General features: G+C 47.0%; 1 protein-coding gene across 2 annotated transcripts; it reads left to right on the plus strand.

Moving 5' to 3' along the window:
• Positions 1–107: 107 nt before the first annotated feature.
• psme4a (proteasome activator subunit 4a) lies at positions 108–27,967 on the plus strand. Of its 2 annotated transcripts, XM_084470725.1 has the most exons (48): positions 108–763; positions 1,695–1,835; positions 2,143–2,259; positions 3,615–3,671; positions 5,132–5,176; positions 6,692–6,841; positions 6,940–7,003; positions 7,281–7,355; positions 7,722–7,844; positions 7,948–8,040; positions 9,360–9,625; positions 10,927–11,113; positions 11,307–11,396; positions 11,499–11,563; positions 11,668–11,818; positions 12,037–12,135; positions 12,232–12,301; positions 12,545–12,612; positions 12,861–13,076; positions 14,029–14,186; positions 14,302–14,397; positions 14,726–14,781; positions 14,860–14,916; positions 15,052–15,107; positions 15,233–15,331; positions 15,425–15,487; positions 15,600–15,695; positions 15,836–15,967; positions 16,605–16,814; positions 17,041–17,177; positions 17,402–17,455; positions 17,547–17,676; positions 18,551–18,632; positions 18,712–18,865; positions 19,056–19,125; positions 19,246–19,371; positions 19,942–20,094; positions 20,519–20,623; positions 20,705–20,796; positions 20,911–21,042; positions 21,335–21,543; positions 21,665–21,750; positions 22,332–22,460; positions 24,277–24,432; positions 25,463–25,625; positions 26,152–26,285; positions 26,515–26,656; positions 26,760–27,967. In XM_084470725.1, the coding sequence occupies exons 1-47, from the start codon at positions 552–554 to the stop codon at positions 26,647–26,649; spliced, it is 5,559 nt and encodes a 1,852-aa protein (XP_084326851.1). In that variant the 5' UTR covers positions 108–551; the 3' UTR covers positions 26,650–26,656; positions 26,760–27,967. The 2 variants fall into 2 exon arrangements, with proteins under 2 accessions (XP_084326851.1, XP_084326852.1); XM_084470726.1 differs by lacking the exon at positions 3,615–3,671.
• The last annotated feature ends 30 nt before the right edge of the window (positions 27,968–27,997 follow it).

A 27,997-nucleotide genomic window follows, 5' to 3' on the forward strand; every position in this document is an offset into this window, starting at 1 on the left:
GTTGTAGTTTTCCCGGCTGGCGGATATGACGAGCCTGGTGACCAGCAGACGTGCTGCTGGGTGTCGGAAGCGCTGAGCAGTAGTTGGACAATCCCTCAGCAGTGACAGTCCTCGGGGTTCAGATGACTGTGTGTTTTTTTTTTTAGCGAGCTACCTTTAGCCAAACAGTTAGACAGCGGGGCCAGGGTTCAAAGAGCCAGCATATGAGTGTATCTTCAGTGCCAACGCCTTTTCAGTTTCATTGTTGACTTATTTACTGCTAGCTTCCACATTCTAGCGTATCGTCTTATCATGAATGGGTATCACAACAGCCCGGCGGTGTAATCCAGCTGTCTGGAGATAACTTATGGTTTGAGCTAGTGTCCTGTCCAGGCTATCCCGTGTTGTTGCTTAGTTTTTAATTGAACGTGGCTAGTCGGGAGCTAGTCTTGAGTTACCAGTTACATTAGCCACATAGCATAGCATAGCACCGTGCAGCAGCGGTAGCCCAGAAAAAAAAAAAAACGGGACAACACACTTAGCTAACGCTAGTGGGTTAGCTTTAAGTTTTTATGAGTCGTAACATGATTAAACAAGTCGCGTCGGACACTTTAGGATTCGTTCCCCAGAAGGACATCGTGTATAACAAGCTCCTGCCCTATGCGGATCAACTCGACTCTGAGTCCAATGACATCCTGGCTAAGATCAAAGGGAACCTGGCCCGAGCCGTGCAGCTGAGGGAGCTATGGCCGGGGGTCCTGTTTTGGACCAGGAGACTCTCCACGTAAGTGTTGTTTCACCTCGAGTGTGTCTTGAGACCTCTTTGATCTAACGCTGAAATGATAAAGACGATGATATGATGTAGACATGTGTGTGTAGTTTAGGCTGATTGATTTATCGTGTTTTTTCTTTTTTTAGTGCATCCACATCCACTTGTTTAACTTTGACGTGAGTGACTTGTAGGATTCTGGTTATGCAAAGTCATAGTACGCAATGACCTCTTAACACACACTAAACCGTACGGACGAGCTTATGATACCCTGGGGGGGGGGGGGATATAACATCCATGTATGGCTATTTGATATTGCCCAATCACAATGTAGCATTATGTAAACAGGATCCCCTGTTGCTTTCGCTTCTGTCGTTTCCCATACCCTGTATAATAAGTTTTTTTTAATAAACCTTCTCTAAAAAATTGCGCATTTGAGAAGTTTTATGTCGACTGCCTATTCACATCTCAAATGTTCAATGCTTATAATAACAATGCTTCAAATGTACACAGAAAGACATAAGTTGAATGACCGTGTCGTTGCTTTGTACACAAAATTGTAATGCCATAGGTTCAGACATGTCCTGAATCCCTCCCAGTCCTCTTGCTGGCCAAAGCTCACTGTAGAAAGTTTAGAGTGAGTCATGGTCTGCTTGAAATGGAAATCGAAAGGGGAGGTCTGTTCATGATCCTTCCCAGGATTGTAAACAAAAGCATGTGGAAAGGTCACTCACTATTGAGTGAGGAGAATTCTAGTTTATATAGTGGATGAAACAATCAATGATATTGCTGTGATGTTACCCATTGAAGAATGTAAAAACAACGATGTTCCTATGTTGTTCCAGTTTTTCCTCAGGTGTTGACCAGGAGTTAACTTTTTATGCTGTTTTATTGTATTCATAAACTCTGCCATTAATCCTTCAAATCTGTGAACCTTGCTGTGTAGGTACATGCGTCTGTATGGACGGAAATTCAGCAAAGAGGACCATGTTCTCTTCATCAAGCTACTCTACGAGCTAGTTACCATCCCCAAGCTGGAGATCAGCATGATGCAAGGCCTCGCGCGTCTCCTCATCAACCTCCTCAAGTAATAATCAACGGCATCATCAAAACTTGCGTTCCATCACTGTCCTAGCATGGTTACGCATATGTCTTAATGTCTTAATTGTGTTCAATACTATTTTAGACTTTGGTGGGAGTTTTTGAATAGGATCTACATACAATGATAATCTAATAATAATCATAACAATACACTTTGTAATGCTTATTATGGCCAGAAACTGCATGCACAATTGTGGTGGTCTTTTGTCACTCAAGACTGACGGTAGTTGTCCTGCCTGTCAGATTTGACTTTCTGAAGATTTTTCTGACTGACTAAATGATCATTCCAACAGAAAAAGAGAGCTACTATCCAGGGAGGACTTGGAGCTGCCCTGGAGGCCACTGTACGAACTGCAGGAGCGCATCCTCTACTCCAAGACAGAACACCTGGGCCTCAACTGGTTCCCGAAGTAAGCCCCAGTCTTTGGGGAGGGGGTTCAAACTTTTTTTTCATATTGGTATTGTTGGTGAAGTGTGTTACCAATTTAACGGGCTATTCCCAGCAATCCAGAAATTATTTGAGTGGACTGTCAACTGTTTGGTAACACTAAAATGGTGTTCCCTAGTCCCAGTGATTTTTCCCCACTTGCAGAAATATTACCTTTTATACAACTGCTGATCGAGCCATCGTCTATTGATCTTGTTAAATCAAGTTAAAGTAAGAAAGATATAGGGTATTCATGCTCTGTAATGAAGCGGTCATAAGAGGCGGGAACTAATGCGACTGTCCTCTGTGGATCCCGTGGTGTTAGCTTAAAACTGAACAGCAGTGATGTTATCGTGGGGGGAAAAGAGAAGGATCCGGTCAGATTCCAACGGTTAGCGCTTGACCCATGGCGACTTGGACTGCTGACTGTGCCTTTCGCTTCCGGCTTTAGATGGCTATCCACATGCAGATTTAATTTAACTTTTTTTCTTTATTTTTTTTACTCAAGTCTTGTGATATCTCGCATGGCTTATTGCAAAGTCTTGCAAAACTTATTGCGTCAAGCTATCTGGGGAAAGAAAAACCTAATTCTGGGTAACAGAAGTATGTTTTTATTTCATAATTTCTTTGGTCCATGTCCCTTTAGGGACTCCGTACTTATTCAGCACGGGAACTACACTGTACCAAAGAGAAATGACTGGAACTCCATAGTCCTCTTTGAAAAGGAGTTTATATAACCTGATTTTCCTTTCATTATTCACCACAGCATTGCAGACCATTTCCCACCTGTTCAAATTGCCCTTATTAATCCCTCAAATTTGATTAATGGCACTGAAATTAGCAGCGGCTTAACATATCTCCTCAAGGAAGGTAGTTATTACTGCTCCCTTCATTTTCAGTTAATTATATATATCCAATTATCACATGAATGCAATGTATTTTTTTTTCTTCATTTACTGCAATGGAAGAAAACTCTTGTCCCACTAACACACTCTGGGTGATCCTCAAATGTAGTTACAATATGGGTGACAGAGTGGGCCACCTTCCCTCACTACATTTCCCAGCCAGCAGTGCGAGGTGCTCTTCTATGGTGCTATGGAAATATTGGTAGTTTGTCATTGCCGTGCCCTGAGGGGCATGTTACGGTGCAGAATAACAAGCTGCAATGACTCATAGCCAGGCCTTAGTCACACGACGCCTGTAGACGCCACACATGTCTTTTAACACAAGCACAAGATGGTGATTAGCCTTTTGCTACATGTTATATCTATTTCAAATGATTAGCATGTTGAATGTGCTGAATGTGTTCTTTATGCCTTTGTCTCCTCTCACATTCAGTTCTCCACGGCCTCGCTCATCCTCTAAACTCATAATGATAAAATTGTTTCAGAGGTGGTAAGGACAATCCTTCTCTTTGTGTTATTTTTTGTTACTTTTGAAATCATCCTTTTACGGCACCTGTTTTAATGATGCATGAGAAAAAATAAAGAACGAAACAAGCACCAAATGCACCAGGCCCCACCGTTTTTTAATTTTGTAGTGTGACGGGAGCACAATCAATACCATGTCAATGTTAACATTCCACTCATATTGGAGACTGTCGCACTGCAGCTAACTGAAATGCTTTCTTCCTACCCCACCGCCCCCATCTCAACCATATCATTTTTACGTTGATTTTCCAGATAGATTTGTGGATTTCTTTTTTCTTTTATTTGTCTTGAACATACATTTCTGTTCAAAGCGAATCATAACAATGCTAGTGAAAGGTACAGAACTACACAGGAAACCACTCACACACCCACAATGCTTTCACGTCTGTTAACTAGGTTTTGCCTCACCTGCTTGTATGACAGTGATTGCTGAACACCCTGCTTCTAACAGTTTAGACTAGAGCCCAATAATAAACCTCCAAGCATAATGGTGAGTTTCCTGACACAGTTGTTTAACTCGTAGGAAACGAGCGAGGTGAAAGTGAGAGTTTGCCGTTGTTCATAGAGTGCATAAGGTTCGTCTCTCTTGGTAGCTCTAGCCTCTGTGCGTGTGCATTAGGATGGCTCAGACATTTCAGCACTGATTGAACTTGAGCGCATGAGGTTAACGCTGTATTCTGGCTGGTAGGCTTGTTTTATGGACCACATTACAGTAAAACATCAAGCCAAACCTATATGCGATATGTTTGTATGGGAAGATTGTAGGTCACCCTTGATCTGACTACCTTTCATTGAAGCTTCTCTGGAAATGCATGGCTGAGGTGAAACTGTTGTTGTGGTTGGGTGTGGGGAGGTCGGAGCCAGGCATTGTTGTAGTTTCTGCGTGTGCAGATATGGGAGGGTCATGTAGGGTAATGTGTCTAGAGCTTTCAGCCATGTCATGTTACCAGAATTGTACCTTTGCAAGACCAATGGTTGAGGATAAACAGTTTAAGAGTTCACAAACGTATCAAAGCTTAATTAGTTCTGGAAGATAAACCTAAGCGGATACACATTCCAAGTCAATCAAGGGTCGACAAACAGCATAGATCCATGCTATTGCTCCATGAGTTAGGGGAAATGGTTGCGTTAACAATCTGTGACCGCAATCCAATTTTTTTTTTTTTTGTTACATAAATCCTTAGTGTTGTAGCTTCATTGTTTCACTGTTTACTTACTACACACCTGTCCCTTATGTTCGTGTTTTTTTCTACGGTGTTTCACTGTACACTGGTCAGCTGTGGAAGGAATTGCTGTGTGCATGCAGTCAGACTCAGTCTAATTGCATTGGTGTGGTCATTGTTTCTCCAGAACTGTTCATGTTGATTTAAAGTGGTACTTGGGTGTTGACATCTCACCATGTTTCTCTTTCTCTTTTCTTTCCAGCTCTGTGGAAAATGTTCTGAAAACTCTAGTCAAGAGCTGCAGACCGTGAGTACATCTTGTACTAGTACTCAATATGTTTTATATTCATTGTTTGATTTCTGTCTGAATGGTCATACAGTTGTGGTTCTGTGCAGCCAATTTCTTGGCAAAATTTGGGTGTGATTGACTTGTAGGATTTTGGTCATGCAAAGTCATAGTTTACAATGGACTACACACACCAAACTGTACGGTCAAGCTTATGATACCCTGGGGGGGCCGTCACGGCTAAGTATGACTATTTGGTGTTGCCCAATTACATTGTAGCATTAATTAAACAAGATCCCTTGTTGCGTCACTTCTGTCCTTGCCAATACACTGTAGAATGCAATAATATTTGCCCTCTTATTAACCGTGACCTGTGGTTTGTTTCAAATGTGGATTATTATCTTCAAATAACGACTAAAAGTGAAATATTTACTATCAATGTCTTCACTTTGCTGTGAGTTGCAAGGATTTAATATAACTGTAAAAACAATATTGGAATGTCATAGGTTCACCTCCCTGTGCCTGTCTGTCACTGTATTTCAGGTTGTTTAATCGCCTAATCAATAGTTGTTTATAGTTTATAACACACTCCTCCTTTTGCGTGTTGCATGTATTGTACAACGCTTCATACACTGCGGTCAGTGATGCAGCCTTTATATCTGGTCTCGCACTGGACGTTCACGGCCACACAAAACGTGTCTTTGCCCCCATCAGCAGGTCATGTGTTGTGACAGCCGACGTAGTGTGTGCATATCTGTGGCTAAGCACATCTCCAGTGCCTGGGCAGTGTCTCTCTGCCTGCACTTAGGCTGATAATCCTATTACCACGTCTAATTCGGTCGTGTGACAGTTTCCTGTCACTATGAGAGGAGAGAGTGATTGTACGGTAGGCTGCAGTGCCGCCGTGCGTGTGGATGGGACTCTAGGACGTGCGCTCGGTTGGAAGCAGCCAACAAAAGGCCCTCAAGTCGTCCACAGATGCGGTGTGCTGAATCGGCGCCCCGGGTTTTATAGGAGCACATGATGAACCCGTAAAATCCACAAGCTTTCTTGTGCCGCAGTATTACTCAAGAAACGATACTGGAAACACTTATGCAGTCTAACCTTCACACGCTTCCCTTTACACATATGGCCTTTGTTTCCACTGCCCTTGATAGCCCCCCCGGACATTGCGGCAGTCATGGCCGTAGCTCTATGGTGTCTGTTAGTACACAGGGCTCCATATACAGACGGTGTGTGTCTCTGTACTTGATTTATCAGATGGAGATCCTGCATTGACGTCATGTGAAATGACTCAATAAGCCACGAGGGGCAGCGGTTTACAGGGGGTTCAGAACAGCTCGGCCGCGTCGTTAGGCAAGACGCAAAGGAATAGTAACCCAGGCTAGCATACTTGGATGTTGGTGGCGCATTAATACTAGAAATCAGTTGTTATGCGTTCGCAGGTGGCGTGTGAGTCAAATGACCGGAACTATCCACTTCATAATAAAAGGGAAAGAAGCCAGTGCTCATGTGCTACTACGTCTCCCTTTCTAGATATTTCCCAGAGTCGGCCACCCAGGAGATGCTTGAAGAGTGGAGGCCGCTGCTCTGCCCCTTCGACGTCACCATGCAGAGAGCCATCAGCTACTTTGACCTCTTCCTGCCGACCACCCTGCCCCCAGAACTCCACCACAAGGGCTTCAAGTAAGGAGACGCAGTCCCACTTCAGCAACAATGCCTGCATATGGGGAATTAGCACATGAGTGTGGAGCCTTTTTACTGAGAGATTCTTATTCTGACAGGTTGTGGTTCGATGAGCTGATCAGCTTGTGGGCCTCTGTGCAAAATCTCCCCAGCTGGGAGGTGGTGAGTACATGAATTCTCCTGCTAGTTCAGAGAAGTGAATGAATGGAGTGGTGCAGGCTAGACGTATCCACAGGTTTACTCTTACCCTAGGGTCCCAGATCCGTAGGGTCCACATTTTATTATGGTCAAAATTATCGGATCAAAACAAATGATCTCTAATCGAATTTCCCGGTAAACACCCGGAAAATGATCATATTGGATCTTCTTGTACCCGTGAAGACCTCTAGTCCATGCTCTGTCAATGTTCACGGTGTTCTACTCTTTCTTCGCTTTGCAGCATCTTGTCAATCTCTTTGCCCGCCTGGCCAACGACAACATCGGCTACATCGACTGGGACCCTTACATCCCAAAGGTTAGTGGCGCATTCACTCCCCCTCCAGGCAGATTCTTGTCATCCGCAACCTTGTTTATTTGGTGTTTGTGGCACCGCGTGCTGATCACGTGCTAATGGTGTTTATAACGTTGCTGCCAGAGAAACCAACTATCTGCCGTCTCTGTTGACATGGATATTGGTCACAGGTGGTAGATGCGTTGCGTCATGTGCATGCAACTCGAGTCATACTTTTTGAGACCTGAACTATACGTCAATATAAATTGACGTATGTGTTGCAGAGTGTTACCTCATTGCACTTCACCGAAACCCAAAGATGTACGATAACACACCCTCCTTTAGACCACCCTCCCGTCGTGTGTTGTTTAATGATGTCTCCCATTATAGATTTTCACCCGAATCCTGAGGAGTCTGAATCTCCCAGTGGGGAGCAGTCAGATGCTGGTCCCGCGGTACTCTGCCAACGCCTATGACATCAGCCACGTGGTCCTCTGGGTGTCCTCCCTACTGGTCAGTTTATGGTTTCCATCACGGCCTCTTCTTATCCTATAAGCTTATCGTGCTATGTTCATAACATCTGCTGTTCATAACATCTGCTGTTCATAACATTCAGGGAGGACCGAGCCAGCAAGCCCAGGCCCAGCTCAGTGGCCTTTTCAACAGCATCACCTCCTTCTTCCACCCCTCCAATCATGGCCGCTGGCTGGTGAGGCTTTTTTCACCTATTCTTATGTGTTTGTTGACAATGGGAGAAACAATGGGAAAAATCAGGAGTTTTCCAGAAAGATTCTGTAGCTTCCAGAACCCCGGGTGGATTAATAGGTGAGAACATGAGGGAGGCCGTGGCGGTGCTGTTAAAGGTCACTAGGATCACGCTACATGCCTTTCTTTTTTCGGGGCTTGCTCACCCCCTCCACCCACACCAGCACCACCTCCCGGCCTCGCAGCGGTCCCAGTGTTCAGAGACAGACATGTAATCTTTTCCAGGGGGAAGCTTAGTGTTTACTCTCTGCACTGTTGCTGGGAAACTTAAGCGATAATATTTCTCTCGGCAGCATTCTCCTTTTATGTAAACAGTGTTTTGCAATCTGTTGTGTGTTAATAATCTCTTATTGAAGGAATGCACCATCCCCCCCCACAAAAAACTAAACAATAGTATATCAATTACTCACCCTTTATAGATTTTCATGCCAGAATAAAAACAGGAATGCCGCTATTCCTTCATTGTAAGCATGCTTCCCAAAAAGACAATCAATCTCCAACAAATGAAATGGAATCACAAATCAGTTGAGACTGACTCGTATTACTCATGCTGCTTAAAACAAGATGTATCCACCTGTATGGATAGCAGGTCCCAAAGACCACAGATGTGAGTCAGATGTCAGACTAAAGTGTAGGTTACACGTCAAAAAGAAAAAATGCCATGCAATCAAAACCCAATCCCCCAAAAACAAGTCTCAATTTCCTTTACTCCCATTTCCTTGATGAAAGATAGACCTGTGTGTGTGTGTGTGTAGTGTTCCAGTGTTGTTTTTTTGGGGGTCTGGAAGAAAAATTTGAAAAATAACCCTTTAAATGGTTACTTCTGGTGAGATTTTTTTGGGAAAAATTTACAGATTGAGCTTCCAAATATGACATAACAACCAACAGAGTCAAGGTATCTGCTGAGACCAGATCATTGTGCAAATGTGCCTTGAACTTGGCAGAAACTAAGTTAATCTTTTATGTTCATTTTCAGCTATTTCTTTGATATTTATCATAAGCCTTAAAAAAAAGGCTTAGAAAAAATTGATTAATTATTATTATTATTTTTTTGCAGTGGTGCTGACAATCCAGCAGCGGCGGTGTGCCGCTGCTGAATGCATATAGGGGAAACACTTGTGTGTGTGTGTGTGTGTGTGTGTGTGTCCGTCCTACAGATGGTTCCCTCCCTTACAGCTCAAAGTGCTTCCCCGAATGAAGGCCAGGCTGCCGCTCACCTCCCCATATCTCACATGCGTTTTCATATCTGGCCCTCTCCTCCAGATGAAGCTGATGAAGCTCCTCCAGAGGCTGCCCGCCAGCGTGGTGCGCCGGCTGCACCGCGAGCGCTACCGCAAGCCCACGTGGCTCACGCCCGTGCCGGAGAGCCACAAGCTCACGGAGCAGAACATCACAGACTTTGTGCAGAGCATGATGCAGCCGGTGCTGCTGGCCATGTTCAGCAAGACGGGCAGCCTGGACGCAGCCCAGGCCCTGCAGAACCTGGCCCTGATGAGGCCCGAGCTGGTCATCCCCCCGGTGCTGGAGAAGTGAGTGGTGGTGGTGGTGGTGGTGGTGGTGGTGGTGGTGGGGGCGCGCCACAAGACACTGTGGTGGTTATTTACGTGTTTCTTTGGACGATTCCATTCCATTCCATTGAACGTTTCTTTGTGTTTATTGTGAGTTGGGGTGTTGTCACTTTGCCTGTTGGAAGAATGGAGAGTGTGTATGACTTGGTTTTGGTGTTGTTGTTTTTATTTAGCGCCCAACGGTGTCCTTTTGATTCCTTTGTCCTTTCACATTTCTGAATACCAAGTTGGGCTGGTGACGCTTTGTTTGTGAAGTGGTGCCTCACACCTGTTTTGGAAATGGTGAACTCTTGTGCCTCTTGATTACAAGAGGAGGAATAGGATTACATTAGTCTCGATTACATGTGTGGAAAACTGTGAAATCTGATGAGCTCTCATTGGTTGCATACAGTCGGGGGGGAAAAAGACAATTGAAAGAACTACCCCACAACCGAAATCGACAAACACTGAAGACATGAATGGTTGTCTCACTTTGGTTTTCCAGGCAATGATATTTATACAACCACCTGATAATTTGCTCTGAGAAAGGGACGGTGTGACCATGACTTTATTCCTTTGGATTTTAATAATTAATTCCATTTCCCAAAGGCCATTATCACATGCGACTTTCCATTGCTCCCAGTTTGCACAATTTAGAGATTGACATGCAGGTGTCACCCATCAGATTTATATGATTCACACCTTTTTGCTTATTTATTTTAAATTAGAACATTTCACCATTGGACATCTTTAGAAGTGTCATTCTTTTGTTCCCTCTAAGATTTGCGATGGTGTTTTTTCAATACATTTTTTTTACTTTTTTACTTATTTTTACTCCAGTGAAACTCGCAGGATAACGGTACAATGTCCGTCTTATTATCCTCCTCCTGAGAAGAAGGATGATGATGATGATGATTAGGGATCGACCGATATTGATTTTTAGGGCCAAAACCGATACCGATTTTTTTTTCATCAGCCATAGCTGATGGCCGATACACCAATACCGATTTTCTTGAGCCGATATTTGGAGCCGATACTGCTTTTGCTCCCTCAATTTATATCATAAAAATGACAACGATGATAACAAATGTTACAAGTCTCAATTTAAAAAAAGGAACATTTATTGAACTGTCTGTAAATCATGGCGGGAAAAAAGTGTGTGTATATATATATTAAAAATCTGCGAAAAAAAACGTCAGATGCCGATACACGTAAAAAGCGCAAATATCGGCTGATATATCGGTCGATCACTAATGATGATCAATGTGGTCTTTGATTGACAGGACCTACCCGGCCATGGAGACTCTGACCGAGCCCCACCAGCTGACGGCCACCCTCAGCTGCATGATCGGCGTGGCCCGGAGCCTGGTGTCTGGGGGCCAGCGCTTCCCTGAGGGGCCCACTCACATGCTGCCCCTGCTTGTCAGAGCCCTGCCTGGGGTCGACCCCAACGACTTCAGCAAGTGCATGGTGGGTGTCCTGCTCGTTTCCTCCCCTTGCTGGCGGCGCTCCGGTAGAATCCATACACGGAGGTCATTTTGAGAAATGATACAGGAAACTGATGTTTTAGTGAAGCCAGGACAACCGGTTATGATGGTGTCATTGAGCTTTAATCTCCGATCTCTGTCAATCTCGTCAACCCCCCCCCCCGCCCCCCTTGCAGATAACCTTCCAGTTCATCGCTACGTTTGTGACGCTGGTGCCTTTGGTGGACTGCTCCTCTGCCCTGCATGAGCGGACAGACCTGACAGAGGTGAGTCACTCTTATCCGTGGTGTTGTCTGTGTTGACTGGCAGTAGTCTTGGCTCTGAGCTGGATTGCATTGTTACATCGGTTATCTCGTTTGGCGCTTCAGGTGGAGAGAAAGCTGTGCTCAGCTTCAGCCGAATTTGAAGACTTTGTCCTTCAGTTCATGGATAGGTATATAAATCAATTTCTTGCTGCCCTTCCATTGTTCCCTTTCAATGTTTTTATGATCAGGAGCTGGGGCATTAAGTAACTTTGGTGTGTGTGTGTGTGTCAAGGTGTTTTGCGCTGATAGACAGCAGCACTCTGGAGCAGACCCGCGAAGAGACGGAAACGGAGAAGATGACTCACCTGGAGAGTCTGGTGGAGCTGGGCCTCTCCTCCACCTTCAGCACCATCCTCACACAGTGCTCCTTGGAGATATTCAAGGCAAGTCTCCTTTTAGACCACTCTCTATCTCTGTCTCTTTTTGTGCTCCCGCTCCTCTTCATCTCCCTCGCTCTCTCTTTCCTGCGCTCTCTCTTTCCTCCGCTCTCTCTCTCTCTCTCTGTCTTTGTCTCTGTCTGGCTCTCTGTCTCTAATACACACTGGTCTAGTGTATCGATACATTCTAGTATATTGACACATGCGTGGTGTGATTTGTTCAGGTGGCGCTGAAAAAGGTTTTCAACTTTGCCACCACCAACATCTTTGAGACCCGCGTGGCCGGGAGGATGGTGGCGGACATGTGCCGGGCAGCCTCCAAGGTAACACGCACACATGTTGACGTCTTCTCTAAATCGACCAACCAGTGTCTCCTTGCGTTGCTGTGGTTCTCATGCCTCTGCTCCTCTTGTTTACAGTGTAACCCCGTGGAGGCCCTCAAGCGATTCGTGCCGCACTGCTGCAACGCCATAAACCAGATAGCTGTCAGTAAGTGGACAAGTCATATTCACGAGAGACGTGAATGGTATTAGTGTCACGCCTCATCAGTTCCAGAGCAATGTTGTGATTCGCTTCCAACCTTGCATTGCAGAAGGCTTTCGCCCTTAGATCAGTATTTTTCCAACGCATGCACTAAAACACATCTGAAAACATGCAGTAAACTAGACCAATGCAGCACTAGCTAGCGCGTTTCCCGTTAGTCATTCTCTGCACACTGAATCGTTTCCACAGATGAGGAGGTGTTGAATGAGGAGGAGCTGGACAAAGAGCTGCTGTGGAATCTCCAGCTGCTCTCCGAGGTATTTCGGAGCCCGAGAAACGTAGTTCATTTGGCACATGCAAGGACAAGTGCACTGCCGTGGAACGCTTGCCCTGTGCAGCCCCCACCCCTCCACTTGTCCAAACAACACATGAAAGAAAACATAAATCACAACAGCAGTAACCCATATCGGCACTCAGATGTAGACGAAACAAGCAATAACCATTTAAACGATTTAAAGATATCTGAGTTTGCTGGACGCTCACGATGGCCATCTCTCCCCCCCAGGTGACCCGGGTGGACGGGGACAAGGTCCTGCCCTACCGGACACAGCTGGTGCAGATCCTGCAGCTGACCCTGCGTCTCAAATGCAAGCAGGGCTACACGCTGGCCTGCAACATGCTGCACCACATCCTGCGCTCCACCGCGCTCATCTACCCCACCGAGTACTGCAGCATGCCTGGCGGCTTCCACCAGCGCTCCAGGGACCGTCTGCCCATCAAGGTGACACACGCACACAGACACGCACAGACACGCACACACACGCACACAGACACCCACAAAGAGTAGGATAAGGGGTTGCATGTTATTCAAAGCAAAAGAAAACTTGATGGAAAGTATACTCTTCTTGAACCTTCTTTAGATTCTTTCCAGGCTTGGTGGCCCTTTTTTAAGATTTGTCTTTCAATTGTACTACTCTTAAACTGTAAACATTTGAAACTTAAATGTGGTATTTTAGTATTGGTTTTGAAAGGGATGTAGTATAGATATATATTGGTTTACTAACTAATTTTGTACATTATATAATTCAGAAGCAGAATTGTTGCAGAGCGCTTGCAACCGTTATTTATGTGATGCAAGTGGATTGCATTGTATCACATTCTTGTGTATACCAAACAGGGCAGACTATTATACAAAGCTCCCCAACATACCAACAGATCTGTGAGGAAAGTAAGGCATGATTCAAACCACACTCCATGTGACACAAAGGCAGTCCACCGCGAAATACTAAAAGTGTCCACTCAGACACAAAAATGGCTTATGTTTGTCTTTACTGTCGAAATCCAAAACGTTTCTGTTGTAGTGGGTTTCTAAGGTGGTTAACCTCTTTCCTGCACAGTGGGCAAGACGAGGTGTCTCTCTGGCTGGTTCTCAGAATACACAGCCGTAGTGCAGTCCTGCACTGTATTGTGTTTAATCAGCCATTCAAGTGGCCACCGCTTCCATATAGAAAGCCAGTCTGCCAAGCGAATCGGTCATTCCAAATTGCTGTGACCTTGGTCATACAACTGGACTCTAGTGGTGCTATATCGTCTCCAGGGTATTGTACCTCATAATAATAAGGCCAAACTGAATTTGACACTTCACAGGGCATAGCTCTCAATCGAGTCCCACCACACAGTGTGACCGGCTAGCGCTGATCGGTGTCACTTTGTGCTTCTGCTTCGTCGTGCAGGACTGGGGTCGGCCCGGGGACCTGTGGAACCTGGACATCCAGTGGCACGTACCCTGTGTAGAGGAGACCTCGTTCGCCTTCTACATCCTGGACCTGATCCTCCAGCCGGAGCTGCAGCGCCTCCAGAGGTTCTCGCAGGGGGAGCTGGAGATGAGCCGGTAGTGAATCAAGACCTTGTTAATATCGTTGTTATGAATTCAGATTTTTTTCTTCTTTTTTTTTCGCCTGCTGATGTATGCAGTTTTAACGGGTGGTTAACTTTGTGGGTTCCAGGGACGATGTCCTGCAGAGTTTGGCCATCGTTCAGCACTGCCTCCTGGGAGCTGGGAGTCTGATGCCTCCCCTGAAAGGAGAGCCCGTCGCTGAACTGTGAGTGGCTCCAATACACATGTGTACACACAACACTATTCACCGAAGAGGAGTCAAGCGCCAGCCACGAATTATGATATGATTAGTGTTTAGTGTGGAGAGGCAAGAGGGAGATTATCTGGCCAACGATTTGAAGTGGTCTAGTGCAATAACTCATTTTAACAGCTCAAACAAATAAGCTTCCTCTTCATTCCCTTTTTTTACGTTTTATATTCCTAGATTAGGGGACCCTTCCCCTCTTAAATTTTTCTCGACCAAAGGATCTTCTCATCTCAGTCCAACTTTTAAAAGTAACACATAATTTTGCTCCACCTCTTCTCTTCCCTAGGGTTCAAAGTATGGTGAATCTGGAGGAGACTCACCTCTACATCGGAAGGGAGTACGGTAAGTGCCTCAAGGGCGAAAATAGTCAAGGTTGTGTTCCACATCCTGTGGCTTAACAGTATCGCTCCCTGTCTGCAGATGTGTCCAGGGAAAACTACAGGGACGCCATCTGTAGCGTGATGAGACAGCTGCTGCGTAAGTTGACTCACCCGCTTAACTCGGCATGTGTTTTGTTTTGTCATCAAGCCAAATTCCCCATTTGAAAAGACCCTGATCCACGTCTCTCCACCTCATCCAAATAAATTAAGGCTCCACTGCTGTTTGTTTCAGACTACATTCTGGAGCACTCTGAGGACGACACCAAGTCCCTGTTCTCCATAATCAAGGTAAGGCAGGATTGAAGAGCGGCCTGTTAGCATCCTTTGTAAAGAGAAGGGGCCGAGACCATGAACATGAAATGATTGCCATGCTGCCGTGCGGTGACCTCTCTTGCATCTGCGTCTTTGCACAGATAATCAGTGACCTGTTGCACTTCAAAGGCTCCCACAAGCACGAGTTTGACTCCCGCTGGAAGAGGTTCAACCTTGTGAAGAAATCGATGGAGAACAGAGTGAGCGGGTTTCTTCGAGGCATCTGGACGTCTGCGTGCAACCGCAAAATAACAAGGCATGTCATTTTAATGATGTACTATTTTCCTTCACAGCTTCACGGCAGAAAGCAGCACATCAGGGCCTTGCTCATAGACCGAGTCATGCTCCAACACGAGGTATATAAGCTCCCTGTGGGGCAACGGTAACGTCATAAATAAGTCATGCCCCCCCCCCCCCCCCCCCCCCGGCCCATATGTAAACATTGCATTCTTGGCCGTCACTATGTAGCTACGTAAGCTGACGATGGAAGGCTGCCAGTACAGGAGCATTCACCAGGACCTCATGAAGGATCTGCTGAGGCTCTCCACCAGCACGTACAGCCAGGTGAGGCGTCAACACAGCTGTGCGTTTTTCGAAAACACACTCTCGCTACTCGACGGAGGTTAGCGCTCAGCGCCAAACCCCCTGCCGGCTCCGACTGACGTGTTGACCTTCCTCGGGCTGTATGCCGTTCCCCCTGCCAGGTGCGTAGCCGGGCCCAGGGGGTTTTCTTCACCGCTCTGGGAACCTACAACTTCTGCTGCCGCGACCTCATCCCCCACGTGCTGGAGTTCCTCAAGCCCAACCGCAGCGACGTCACGCAGCAGCAATTCAAAGTATGTACCGCCGAGGTAGACCGGGTACCCCCGCCCCTTCTACCGGCCATTTGAATTCGCCCTGCAGAAGGGGCTGAGAGAGGAGCGATACATTTATTTCTGCTTCCGATACGCTTTTGCGGGAGCCAATCAGCAGGCTGGCTTCTCCCTATTGGCTGGTTTAACACAATGACGACAGGGAAGGGACGGCAAGCAGCCAATTGCGTACGAGTCAGTTGAACTAGGCCCATTGATCACGCCTCTTGTGCTGAAGAAAATGACAGCAGCCAAGCTCAATCTATGATTGAGCTTGGTCTGGCAACAGCCAGGCCACCGCCGAGGAGGAACGCGAGAATCTCAAAATAATATGAATCAAATCCTCGGTCAGACCATGTTCAAACTACATGGGCTGCAATTGAGAGGTGGGACTTTTTTGATCAACCAATGCTCTTGCCTCATTTTACGTCCCTGTCAGTAGTTGTCTTGCTGGCCCTTTCTTCTCTTAATGACTTGTGAGGCTTAGACATAATTGCACTAATAATAACTATCTTGTTAGTGACTGAAGGCGAATTAATCCTTTGCCAAGGATGCCTACAGATAGGTCACAGATGTGTTCGCTGTTCACTTGACCTCTGCCCGCGTGCCTCCTTGTCCGCAGGGTGCCTTGTACTGTCTCCTGGGGAACCACAGCGGCGTGTGCCTTGCCAACCTGCACGACTGGGACTGCATCACCCTGACGTGGCCGGCCATCGTGCACTCGGGGCTCAGCTCGGTCATGTCCCTGGAGAAGCCCTCCATCGTCCGCCTGTTTGACGACCTCGCAGACAAGATCCACCGGCAGTACGAGACCATCGGCATCGACTTCTCGGTAAGTGCGTGTGAGAGAGAGCGAGAGAGCCTCCAAGGCCGCAGTGCCATCCAGCCCCCTGCGATTGTGGACATATTCTCAAGTCTCTCCCCCCCCCCCCCCCCCCCCCCGTCTTTAAAACCAAGATGTCTCATGGAGGAAATGTAAACAGGAAATATTTATAAACAGTAATGTAACTCGGGGAGAGCTCAACCTTTTTCAATGTGTTTTTGCTGTCTCACCGTAGGTTCCCGAGGCGTGCTGTGCGGTGGCTAGTAGGCTGATGGTGGCCGGGAAGCCTGTTCCTCCCCAGCCGGTTCCCTCGGAGGCGGAGTTGGCGGTGGCACGGAAGACGCAGGAGAACAAGAACACTGATTCAGAGGGGTGAGGACATCGTTAAGTCATTGCCCCTCCGGGATCCATCCTTGAAGTCATCTGTCTTGTATCTGTTCCCTGGAGTTAATCTGTGCTTAAACGGAGCAGGCTAGTGGTTAATTGTAACGGTTTGGTCATAGCCATGCCCTTATGAGTACAATGTCTACCCCTGTCTGCGTGACGTGTAGGCTCCAAACAAACATCTAGCAACATCTAGCTTTTTCTTCTTCTAGGAAATACGAAAAGGTAGTTGCTGATCTGCTGGACGGCATCAGCAACAGAGACATGTGAGTGGATGCTGCTCCTGTACGATGCTACCCACACGACAGGATGTGTCTTAGCCGTGCGTGCGCTAACACCGCTTGTGGCTCTCCCCAGGCCGTGGAAGTTTGAGCACATCGCCATCGGCTTCCTCTCGCTGCTGCTGAGGGATGACCTGCCGCTGCCGGCCCCCGCCGTGCTGTTCTTCGTCAAGAGCCTCAACCACGACTCCCTGCTGGTCCGCAAGGTGATGCATGGTGCACACACGAGGAGACAAAATAGGATTCCAGTACAGCGAGATTGAGTAGCAGTTCTAACCAAGCTCTTACGTATTCAACAGTAACAGTTTGAAAAGTTCAAACCACTCATTTAAGCTGCTTTGTATTTATTTTTATATATATATATATATATATATATATATACTGTTACCTATAAAACAATTACATTGTAAAACAATAATTAATAGTGACATACTTACCAGTAGTAAAATCGAGCAGAATATAAAAGTAGCATAGTGAGTTATAAACCTATTTACCTAGTTTACCACCCCAGACCACATTATTCTTCAGACACACTGGAGATCCCCTTCATTATAGTTCTGTAGACCAGGGGTTTTCAAACTTTGAGTGTGTGTGTGGACCACTTTTTATAATCAAGAATTTTCGCAGACCACCTTATAATACACATAATAAAATATGTCTACACACAGTCCTACCTGAATTACCCGCACCTCTTAATAGGCATATATTAGCACTAAAAGTAACATAGCATCAGTACAACAGGCTTGTTAAAAGAACGTTTACTGCACGTTACGTTTACTTCACTGGTTCTGAGCACTGAATTTCAAAGTTGCCTCCTAGCCACTAGACCAAATATTCTGGAACGTTCTAATATTTGCACTAGCCTATTTTAGTAATCACACAATACTTTAAATTTAATTTAAATTGTATATCATACGTACATATTTTAAATTTTTTATGAAAAATAGTATTTTATATTTTAGTTTGCTTTTCCACTGACCACCTGCAGTACCGTCGTGGACCACTGGTGGTCCGCTGACCACAGTTTGAAAATCACTGCTGTAGACGTTCTGATTGAGCTGTTCCCGTTGCCTCCACTAGGTGGCGATATCGGCCGTCGCAGGGATCATGAAGCAACTGAAGAGACCACATAAAAAAGTGCCAGTCAACCCTCTGGAGCTCTGTAAGCAGGAGTTACACTTACACTTAATGACCAACGTCAGTTCTGGTGCGTGTCTGACGTCCCCTCCTCCCTGCGCCAGGTGGGGGGAAGCTGCCCAGCGGCCTGGCAGCTGGGGACCGACCAGACAACCAGTGGCTCCAGTATCACAGCGACAGCCTGCCACAGACCCAGCAGGACTGGGAGAGCTGTGTGTTCGTGGAAAAGACTCACTGGGGCTACTACAGCTGGCCCAGGTGTGTGTGTGTGTGTGTGTGTGTGTGTGTGTGTGTGTGTGTGTGTGTGTGTGTGTGTGTGTGTGTGTGTGTGTGTGTGTGTGTGTGTGTGTGTGTGTGTGTGTGTGTGTGTGTGTGTGTGTGTGTGTGAGCCAGCCAGCCAGCCAGCCAGCCATTCTAACATGATCTTTGTTTACCCATTGCTGTATAGAAAACTAATGTCATACGCTCCACCGGAGGAACAGCCTAAGCAGAACCTGACCAGAGAGGAGATGAACAAGGTTGGGGGGCTAAATGATGACCCAAACTGAAAAAATGCATCCGCGATCATCATTACCATCGCTTCAACGTAAACCTAACTTCCACCTCCAGTGACGTCTTTCTGTTCCCTCCCATGACAGCGCGAGCAGATCATCTACGACCACTTCTCGGACCCGGTGTTCATCAACCAGCTCATAGAGTTCCTCTCTCTGGAGGACCGCAAGGGCAAGGACAAGTTCAGCCCCCGCCGGTTCTGCCTCTTTAAGGTGAGACGCCATGGGGACTGGGCAGCACTATTCCTTTTTGCGTGGACCTTGAACTAATTAAAGACACGCAGAGTGAAGCCCATGCTCTGCTTCTTCAAGGGGAAAGTAATTAGTTTCACCACAAGATGGCACTCTGGCTAAATCTTTATTACATTGGGCTGGAATAACCTGAAATTACTACATTTATTTGGGTGTGTGATATGGATCTGTTGCACCTGTTTTATATTGGGAAATAAAACATGTCAGAGTGGGCTGTAATGCAATTTCTATTTTATTGGATTTTATTTGTACAAAATGTGTGTCCTGTAACCTGGAGCACATTTTTATTTTGAGATTTGTTTAAGTCGTGTAATTTTCCATGAAAGAAAAGTTACATAGGCTTTATACATAGGCTGTCCATTAAAGTTCTTGCACCGAAAGAAACAAGAAATAGACATTGATTTCTTTCAAAAGAATCGCAAATCGTAATCGTCCAAGGAATAAAGCGCACCATGGTCGGAATCGAATAACATGGTGGGAATCGAACCTGGGTCGTTACAAGGTCCTGACCCCTGCCGCTGCCTTCCTCAGGGCCTGTTCAGGAACTTCAGCGATGCCTTCATGCCCGTGCTGCGGCCTCACATGGAGCGCCTGGTGGCCGACTCCCACGAGAGCAAGCAGCGCTGCGTCGCAGAGATCATCTCCGGCCTCATCCGGGGCAGCAAGCACTGGAGCTACGTCAAGGTACATCTATTGATTGCCTAAAATGTCATCATGGAATCAAGCCCCTGTGTTTGTGTAATGTAATGTTTTCGGGTGCACAGCTGTAAAGCACATCAAAAAATGTATCAACTATGAAATGTCATGGATGTATAATCAGGTCATTGACTAAATGGTCCTCATTTATATAGCGCTTTTATCCAAAGCGCTTTACAGTGTTGACTGACATTCACCCATTCATGCACACATTCACACACCGACGGCTGAGTCAACCACGCAAGGGCAACAGCCAGCTCGTCAGGAGCAAGTAGGGTGAGGCGTCTCGCTCAGGGACACCCCGACACTCAGCTAGGAGGAGCCGGGGATCGAACCACCAACCTTGCGGTTACCAGCCAACCCGCTCTACCTCCTGAGCTAATCCCGGCCATCGCTCTGCTCTCCCCCACAGGTGGAGAGCCTCTGGGAGGTTCTGTGTCCTCTGCTGCGCACGGCCCTGTCGAACATCACCATAGAGACCTACGCAGACTGGGGAACGTGCATCGCCACCGCATGTGTAAGCCCCGCCTACCATCCCCACCATGTCAATCTTATCCAACATCATCAACCCTGATCCTGTTCTCTGTGTCGTCCACAGGAGAGCAGAGATCCACGCAAGCTCCACTGGCTGTTTGAAATGCTCATGGAGTCCCCCGTTAACGGAGAGGGGGGATCCTTTGTGGACGCGTGGTGAGTAGTTTTGCACCACCCCCATCACCGCCGCCTCCAGCGCCATGTAGGTATTGGGGGTGTTTGTACAGGTGTAATGGAGCGTCTCCCTGTCTCTCTCTCTCCCTCCCCCAGCCGCCTGTACGTGCTGCAGGGAGGCCTGGCTCAGCAGGAGTGGCGCGTCCCCGAGCTGCTGCACCGGCTGCTGCAGTACCTGGAGCCCAAGCTCACCCAGGTGTACAAGAACGTCCGCGAGCGCATCGGCAGGTACGGGTGGACTCTGTCCTTCATTTGGTTTTATTTTTGTGTTTCAGTTGTTTTCTAAGTTCGACACCAATAAAAAAATATCCACGTGATGTTAACGGGATGGCAATTAATTAAATTAAAAGCAAAAATCAAGTAAATAAAAAAACATATTTTTTAATAAAAAAAATTCTAAATTTGATTTAAGGACGTTCTCCCAATTTGAAAATAATTCACTCTAAACATACCAAGTATATAATACTGTGTTTATGTTCCAATCCCCCCCCCCCCCCCCCCCCCCCCCGCCTTCCTCCAGCGTGCTGACGTACATCTTCATGATCGACGTCAACCTGCCCTACACGCAGCCCACCAGCTCGCCGCGCATCGCCGACTTCACCCAGCGGGTGGTGGCGCGCCTGAAGCCGCTGACGGAGGGCGACGAGGAGATCCAGAACCACGTCGTGGAGGAGAACGAGGTGGGCGAGCCGGACGAGCGCACGCAGGCCATCAAGCTGCTCAAGACCGGTGAGGAACCGTCCCGCGACGATGCCGTGCCGCACCCCCCCCCCCCCCCCCCCCCCACAGAGCGGCCCTTTTGGTTCCTGTGCTCGTTCCCAACGCCCGTCTCTTCCTGTTTGTATCGCAGTGCTCAAGTGGCTGATTGCCAGCGCGGGTCGCTCCTTCTCCACCGCTGTCCCGGAGCAGCTGCAGCTGCTCCCCTTGCTCTTCAAGGTAACTAGCCCCACCCACCCTCCCTCACCCCCGTCAGGTTTTTAATCCATTTAAAGTCAGTGTAGCGGTTTAGCTGCATCGCTCTCAAATGCTAGCTTGTAATCCGGCTTTAATCCAGATTTATAGAGTCTCATTAAAGCGGCCTTCATTGATTTCTGACCACAAAAGGCCGAGACGAAGCACATTCTTAAGCGGTGTTGTAAACAAACTGGGGTCGAGGTTCCACTGTACTCGCTCTGCTCTCACAATGATGAGGGCAGCAGGGCTGCGGCAGTAAACAGGTGTTACTTCAGTGCCGGTTCAGAGGGGCATTGAGCAGCTTGTGGGACTAAACGACGCTAGGAGACCTCACAGCACATTAAAGCTACATCAAACAAACAAACATCAGACTAGTTTTGAAAGTGTTCTTCCTCTTTTTCTATGTTGACTGTCTTGTCCAGTTATTTGCTCCTGTCTGATGTGTCACGACATGACTGGACCTCAACAAAAAAACACACCCGTACCGGTAATCATTTTCAAAATTCTTGTGAAACAACACCTTTGACCCCTCCCTCCCTCCATCCCCTCCCTCGGTGCTCCAGATCGCCCCTGTGGAGAACGACGACAGCTACGACGAGCTGAAGAGAGACGCCAAGACCTGCCTGTCCCTGATGTCCCAGGGCCTGCTCTACGCCGAGCAGATCCCCATGGTGCTCCGGGTTCTGCAGGGGGTGAGTCATCCACCGTCTCCCTTCTCCTTACCCCGGTCCCCTTGTTCCCCACTGGCACACTGCAAAACCCTCCTCCCCTTTGCAAACCTCCAGACACGCTGCAAGTCTTAAAGGTCCCATGACATGCCACCAGGTGTGGTGTGATTAGCCGCTACGAGCCATTTTGAAAATCGGTCTCTTATGACATCATAGGTGGGCGTGTCCACCTAGATGTGTGACGGATGGATGAGAAACGTTTGCTACAGTCCACTGGGTAGGCTGGTAGACTGAGCTATCCAGGCTAATCACACTCACACCTGGTGCCATGTCATGGGACCTTTTAATGTGTATGGAGCCAGTATGTTACATGTGTGTTCTAGGGGTGTACGGTATAAACGGTATAGAAAGTACACCGGTGTGAATTTGCGCTAAGTAACGTAAATACAGTAACGTAACTTATTTTTTCATGTGAAAAGTAAAGTTATGCGAAACTAACTTTGACAGCGATACTGCCTTCTCAGGCAGTCTGCTATTGCGCAAGCACGCAGGTGCGCAGCCTGCGCATTAGTCCCTTCACAAGCTCTCATTCACCGTACGAGACAGACGCTGGTAGCGTGAAGCTGTCTCTGCATCTCAGACATCGCTTCTGCAGGCATTTTCCAAAGCCAGTCCTTACGACTAAAAAGCCAGCGGTGGAACGAGATAACAAACGCCGTCACTGTTTACCTCTGTAAGGACATGGTTCCCTTTCAAAATGTCGTTAGAAAGGGCTTTAAAGAGATGATGAAAACACTCTAACCCAGGTACGCGTTACCTGCCCGCACACACTTCAGCCAATTTGAGATGCCAAAACTATACGGCAAGGTCCGCGACCAAGTGGAGAAAGAAATCCATACTATCCATACTGGAAGTAACTTAAAAAAAAATTAAAGTTTCAGCATTTTTTTCTATTGCAGTTTTGCTCAATAAATGTTCTTAAAATACTTATTCTATACAAAAATAGCTGCCTAACCAGTATTTTACCCCTTCAGAAGCATTTATATCAAAATTATAATATAAAATGAACATACCGTGATATAATACCGTACCGTCTATGCCTCAAATCATACCGTGATATAAATTTTAGTCCATACCGTACAGCCCTAGTGTGTTCCCAGTCAATGTAAATACGTAACATGACCATCCTTGTTCAATTGATTATTATTGTTGGTATTACTAGGTCAGCTCCTTGTTGGAAAGTTGTTCAATGAGCTATTGGCTTCAGTGTAGTGTTTTCAGATGTTCATGCACAGATTTATAATCAAGGTTTTGGTATTGGAAGTGTGAATGTTACGGTAACTGTGTGTGTGTGTGTGTGTGTGTGTGTGTGTGTGTGTGTGTGTGTGTGTGTGTGTGTGTGTGCGTGTGCGCGTGCGTGCCATGCTGCACGGCTAATAGTGTCATTATGAGCATTAAGTAATGCTGAATGATAGTGGTGCGTGCCGACAAAGCAGCGTCAGCAAGCGGGCCACTTGAATGACACCCACACAGCACACGGCTTTGTGTTCTGGTAAATGGGCATTTTAATGAAGTGTATTCTGCTCATGAATTCTGATTAGGCTTCAGCCGCGCTCTACAGTTATGTGTACAGTTGATGAGGGTTTGGGCTGGAGGGGGTTAGTTATTAGTCATCCAGGACAAGGTCCGTCCATCTTGTCCTGCTTGCTTGCGATTGGAACGACAGCGAGCACCACCTCTGACGCAGGTCTCTCTCTCTCTCTCTCTCTCTCTCTCTCTCTCTCTCTCTCTCTCTCTCTCTCTCTCTCTCTCTCTCTCTCTCTCTCTCTCGTGTTTTCAGATCGCCGGCAGCAGCTCCTGGCACGCCCGCTACACGGTGCTCACGTACCTGCAGATCATGGTCTTCTACAACCTGTTCACCTTCATGAGCGACCAGGGGTCGGTGGACCAGGTCCGGGCGCTGGTCGTCAGTCTGCTGGAGGACGAGCAGCTGGAGGTAAACGCACAACGCCCACTCACACTCCCCCCCCCCCCCCCCCCCCCCCCCCCCCGGCCGTTTTTTGTGGCTATTAACAAACAGGAAGCGCACACAGAAAGCGTTTTAATACGCCGCGGTCTTACCGACCGTGGCTGATCATCAGATCAATCCGGAAACGCTGCACCGTGTAAGACAAAGGGGTGAGGCGACGGTTGTCACATGTAGGGGATCAGAGACAGGGAAGACACTGGACGCTACGGCGGGGCGACTATATAATTACTGAGGAGCCTGCTCGTGTGCCCGAGCAGACTCCTCAGACGTGTCTTTCAGCTCCACTGTAATGATTCAGCACGCCGCTCCTTCTGGCTCTCCATTCCCTCCCCCCCCCCCCCCCCCCCTTCCACCATACTCCTCCAGCCCTCTGGCCGTTGCCATGGAAACCACGGGCTGCAGTAATCTGTTGCTATGGTGACGGGGTTCTGATTCAAGGAGGATTAGAGGGAGAGAAGGAAAGTGTGTGTGTGTGTGTGTGTGTAAAGAAGGGGGAGTGTGCTTGGTTTTGCAGGTAGCTTTGTTCCTACTCTTGGTCTCCCTCTCCGACCAAACGGAGCCCGATGCGTCCACCGTACCACGCGGGATGGCACCCTGCGTTGCCTCCGGGAGTTCACTTGATGAGTGGATCAGATTAGCCTTAACGCCGCCAAGCACAAGTCTGGCCAAGTGAATTTCCTCCCTTCCAGACCCGGACCAAAGTAGTCTACAAATAAGCCCCTTCTCCTAGAAGCACTAAGCGCGTCCGAGTCTCCATTTCGTGTATCGCGGCCCACCCTCAGCAGTAGTAAGACCGACCGTAACCGTGTGGACGTGCATCATCAGTGACGTGTGCGTTCGAGTGTGTAAGGGAAGGTACTTTAGCTGTACCACCAGGGGGCCGGTTCACCTCCTCTGCCTTGAAAACCAGATCTAGGACTATGAGGACCATCCCCTCTTGACATGTGGCAACAAACGCATAGTTGTCATCCACGTCACAAGAGGCTTTGTTTGGCAGGTACGGGAAATGGCCGCCACCACACTCAGCGGCTTCCTGCAGTGCAACTTCCTGTCCATGGACGCCGCCATGCAGGCCCACTTTGAGGCCCTCTGCAAGACCAGCCTGCCCAAGAAGAAGATGAGGAGCCTGGGCTCCGCCGTGGACACCATCCCCTCTGCTGGCAAGACCTCTTCCTTAAAGAAACGTGTAGAGCGTAGTGCCATGACTCGGAAAAAAGCGTTTTGCAACCTCATATTTAAGTTTATTGTAACATAATATTGTATTTAAATATTGAATATTTAAATATGTACTTCAGATTCAGTTAGTTTTTTATGTTTATAATCATGAGGGAAATTGTTCCATTGCTATTGCTCTGCTGAAGATTAAATATATATATATATATGTATATATATATAACTTCTGAACATATGTATGAAAGCAAAAATACAGTTGGAAATTAACAGTATACTTTTTAACTAAAAAGAGGACCATACTATCTTTGCATTGAACTTTGTAATACACACGCAAATGCACATACTGATAGATAGATGGATAGAGATGTATAGATATAGATAGATCGATAGAGATGTAGTTAGATAGAGATGTATAGATATAGTTAGATAGAGATGTATAGATATAGATAGATATAGTTGGATAGATCGGGTCTTCTGTGGTTGTGAGCGGCTGTACCCTCTGTCCCGGGACAGATCTGATGCGCCGGCACGCGGGCGTGCTGGGCCTGAGCGCCTGCATCCTGTCCAGCCCCTACGACGTGCCCACCTGGATGCCCCAGCTGCTGATGGACCTGAGCGCCCACCTCAACGACACCCAGCCCATCGAGGTACGACCAGCCACACACACACACACACACACACACACACACACACACACACACACACACACACACACCTATCGAGAAGAGGCCAGCTGTTTTTAGCAACTAACTAATGGATGGAGTGTCTGTGTCTGTGAACACGCATGTTTTGAACGAACACGTGTCTGCACTAGCAAAGTTTAATTCCTTTTTTCTTCTTTTTTTTTTTACATGGCGGCACTTTTGGGCGTCACAGATGACGGTGAAGAAGACTCTGTCCAACTTCCGCCGAACGCACCATGACAACTGGCAGGAACACAAGCAGCAGTTCACCGACGACCAGCTGGTGGTTCTGACAGACCTGCTGGTGTCACCCTGCTACTACGCCTAGACACACGGTCCGTTGTTCCACACACACACACACACACACACACACACACTCTGCACCAGGACCATCCTGAGCATCCTGCTGAATGGGTTGTGATTGTTTTTCCTCCACAGAAATGATGTCAACTCCATGAAGGAGGAGGAACCGCCACTTCTTTTTTTTTCTTTTTTTTCTTTTTTATAGATTTCATGAGTTTTCATTGGTCCAAGATGACCTCAGACCTGAGGAGGAGAAAGGTCACTGGCCGACCAAAGCGCAGAAGGCTCTACCTTGGAGAATCATGATTGGCTTACGAAAGTGTGTATTTATGTATCTAGCTCTTATTTACATTTCTACTATACTTAATATTTAAGGTTGAATCTAAGCAGGGATGACTGCCCTGCAGGGCGTGAGGTTATTGTACAGGCTTTTTGCTTATTGTGTTTTTTTTAATTGAGGGGGAGGGGTTGTGTGTGTGTGTGTGTGTGTGTGTGTGTGTGTGTGTGTGTGTGTGTGTGTGTGTGTGTGTGTGTGTGTGTGTGTGTGTGTGTGTGTGTGTGTGTGTGTGTGTGTGTGTGTGTGTGTGTGTGTGTGTCTGCTTGCCTGTGTGTGTGTGTGTGTGTGTCTGCTTGCCTGTGTGTGTGTGTGTGTGTGTGTGTGTGTGTGTGTGTGTGTCTGCTTGCCTGTGTGTGTGTTTGTTTTGTGTGTGTCTTGATACATCTTGTGAAAGCGTACCACCACTGAGCCAACACATTGTCCCGCGCAGGACAACTCGTACCATCTTCCAAGTCCAAGGAAGTCCTTACGAGTGACCATAGCACCTAGACTGCAACATGGACACACGCACACACATAACACAATGTTTGTGTGGCGGTTTGATTGACATATGATTACATGCATCACGTAAATGTATACAACGCATGTTCAGCCAGCATTCGCATAAGGATATTTATTTATTTATTGTTTCAGAAGGGTTACGATGAAATGATGGATAGAATGTTGACCTTTTTATTTTTAGTTTTTGCTTTGTTCTTTCAACACAATCCACACCGAACAACAACCACAACAACAACACCGAATCCAAGTGACTGTGATGTGAGCCCGTCTTGATCATCAGCCCTCCACTTCCATTTGATCCATTATTTTCTATAACCTAGTAAGATGAACATTATTTTGGTACGCTTTTATTTTTTTCATGACCGATGAAGTCACTCAAATTGACGCTTTTTAGTACCTCACTAATGTTTAGTGTAGTGCCAAAACTGCAGTGTTTATTTTTATTTAAATTTTTTTAGATGTCTGTTTGCATATTTAATAAAAAAAGCAATAAAATGTTTTACTAATTCCTGGAAGTTTTGTATTTTTTTAATCT

This window comes from Micromesistius poutassou (genome assembly GCF_964030765.1).
Source record: "Micromesistius poutassou genome assembly, chromosome: 7".
In the NCBI taxonomy this organism is placed as follows: Eukaryota; Metazoa; Chordata; class Actinopteri; order Gadiformes; family Gadidae; genus Micromesistius; species Micromesistius poutassou.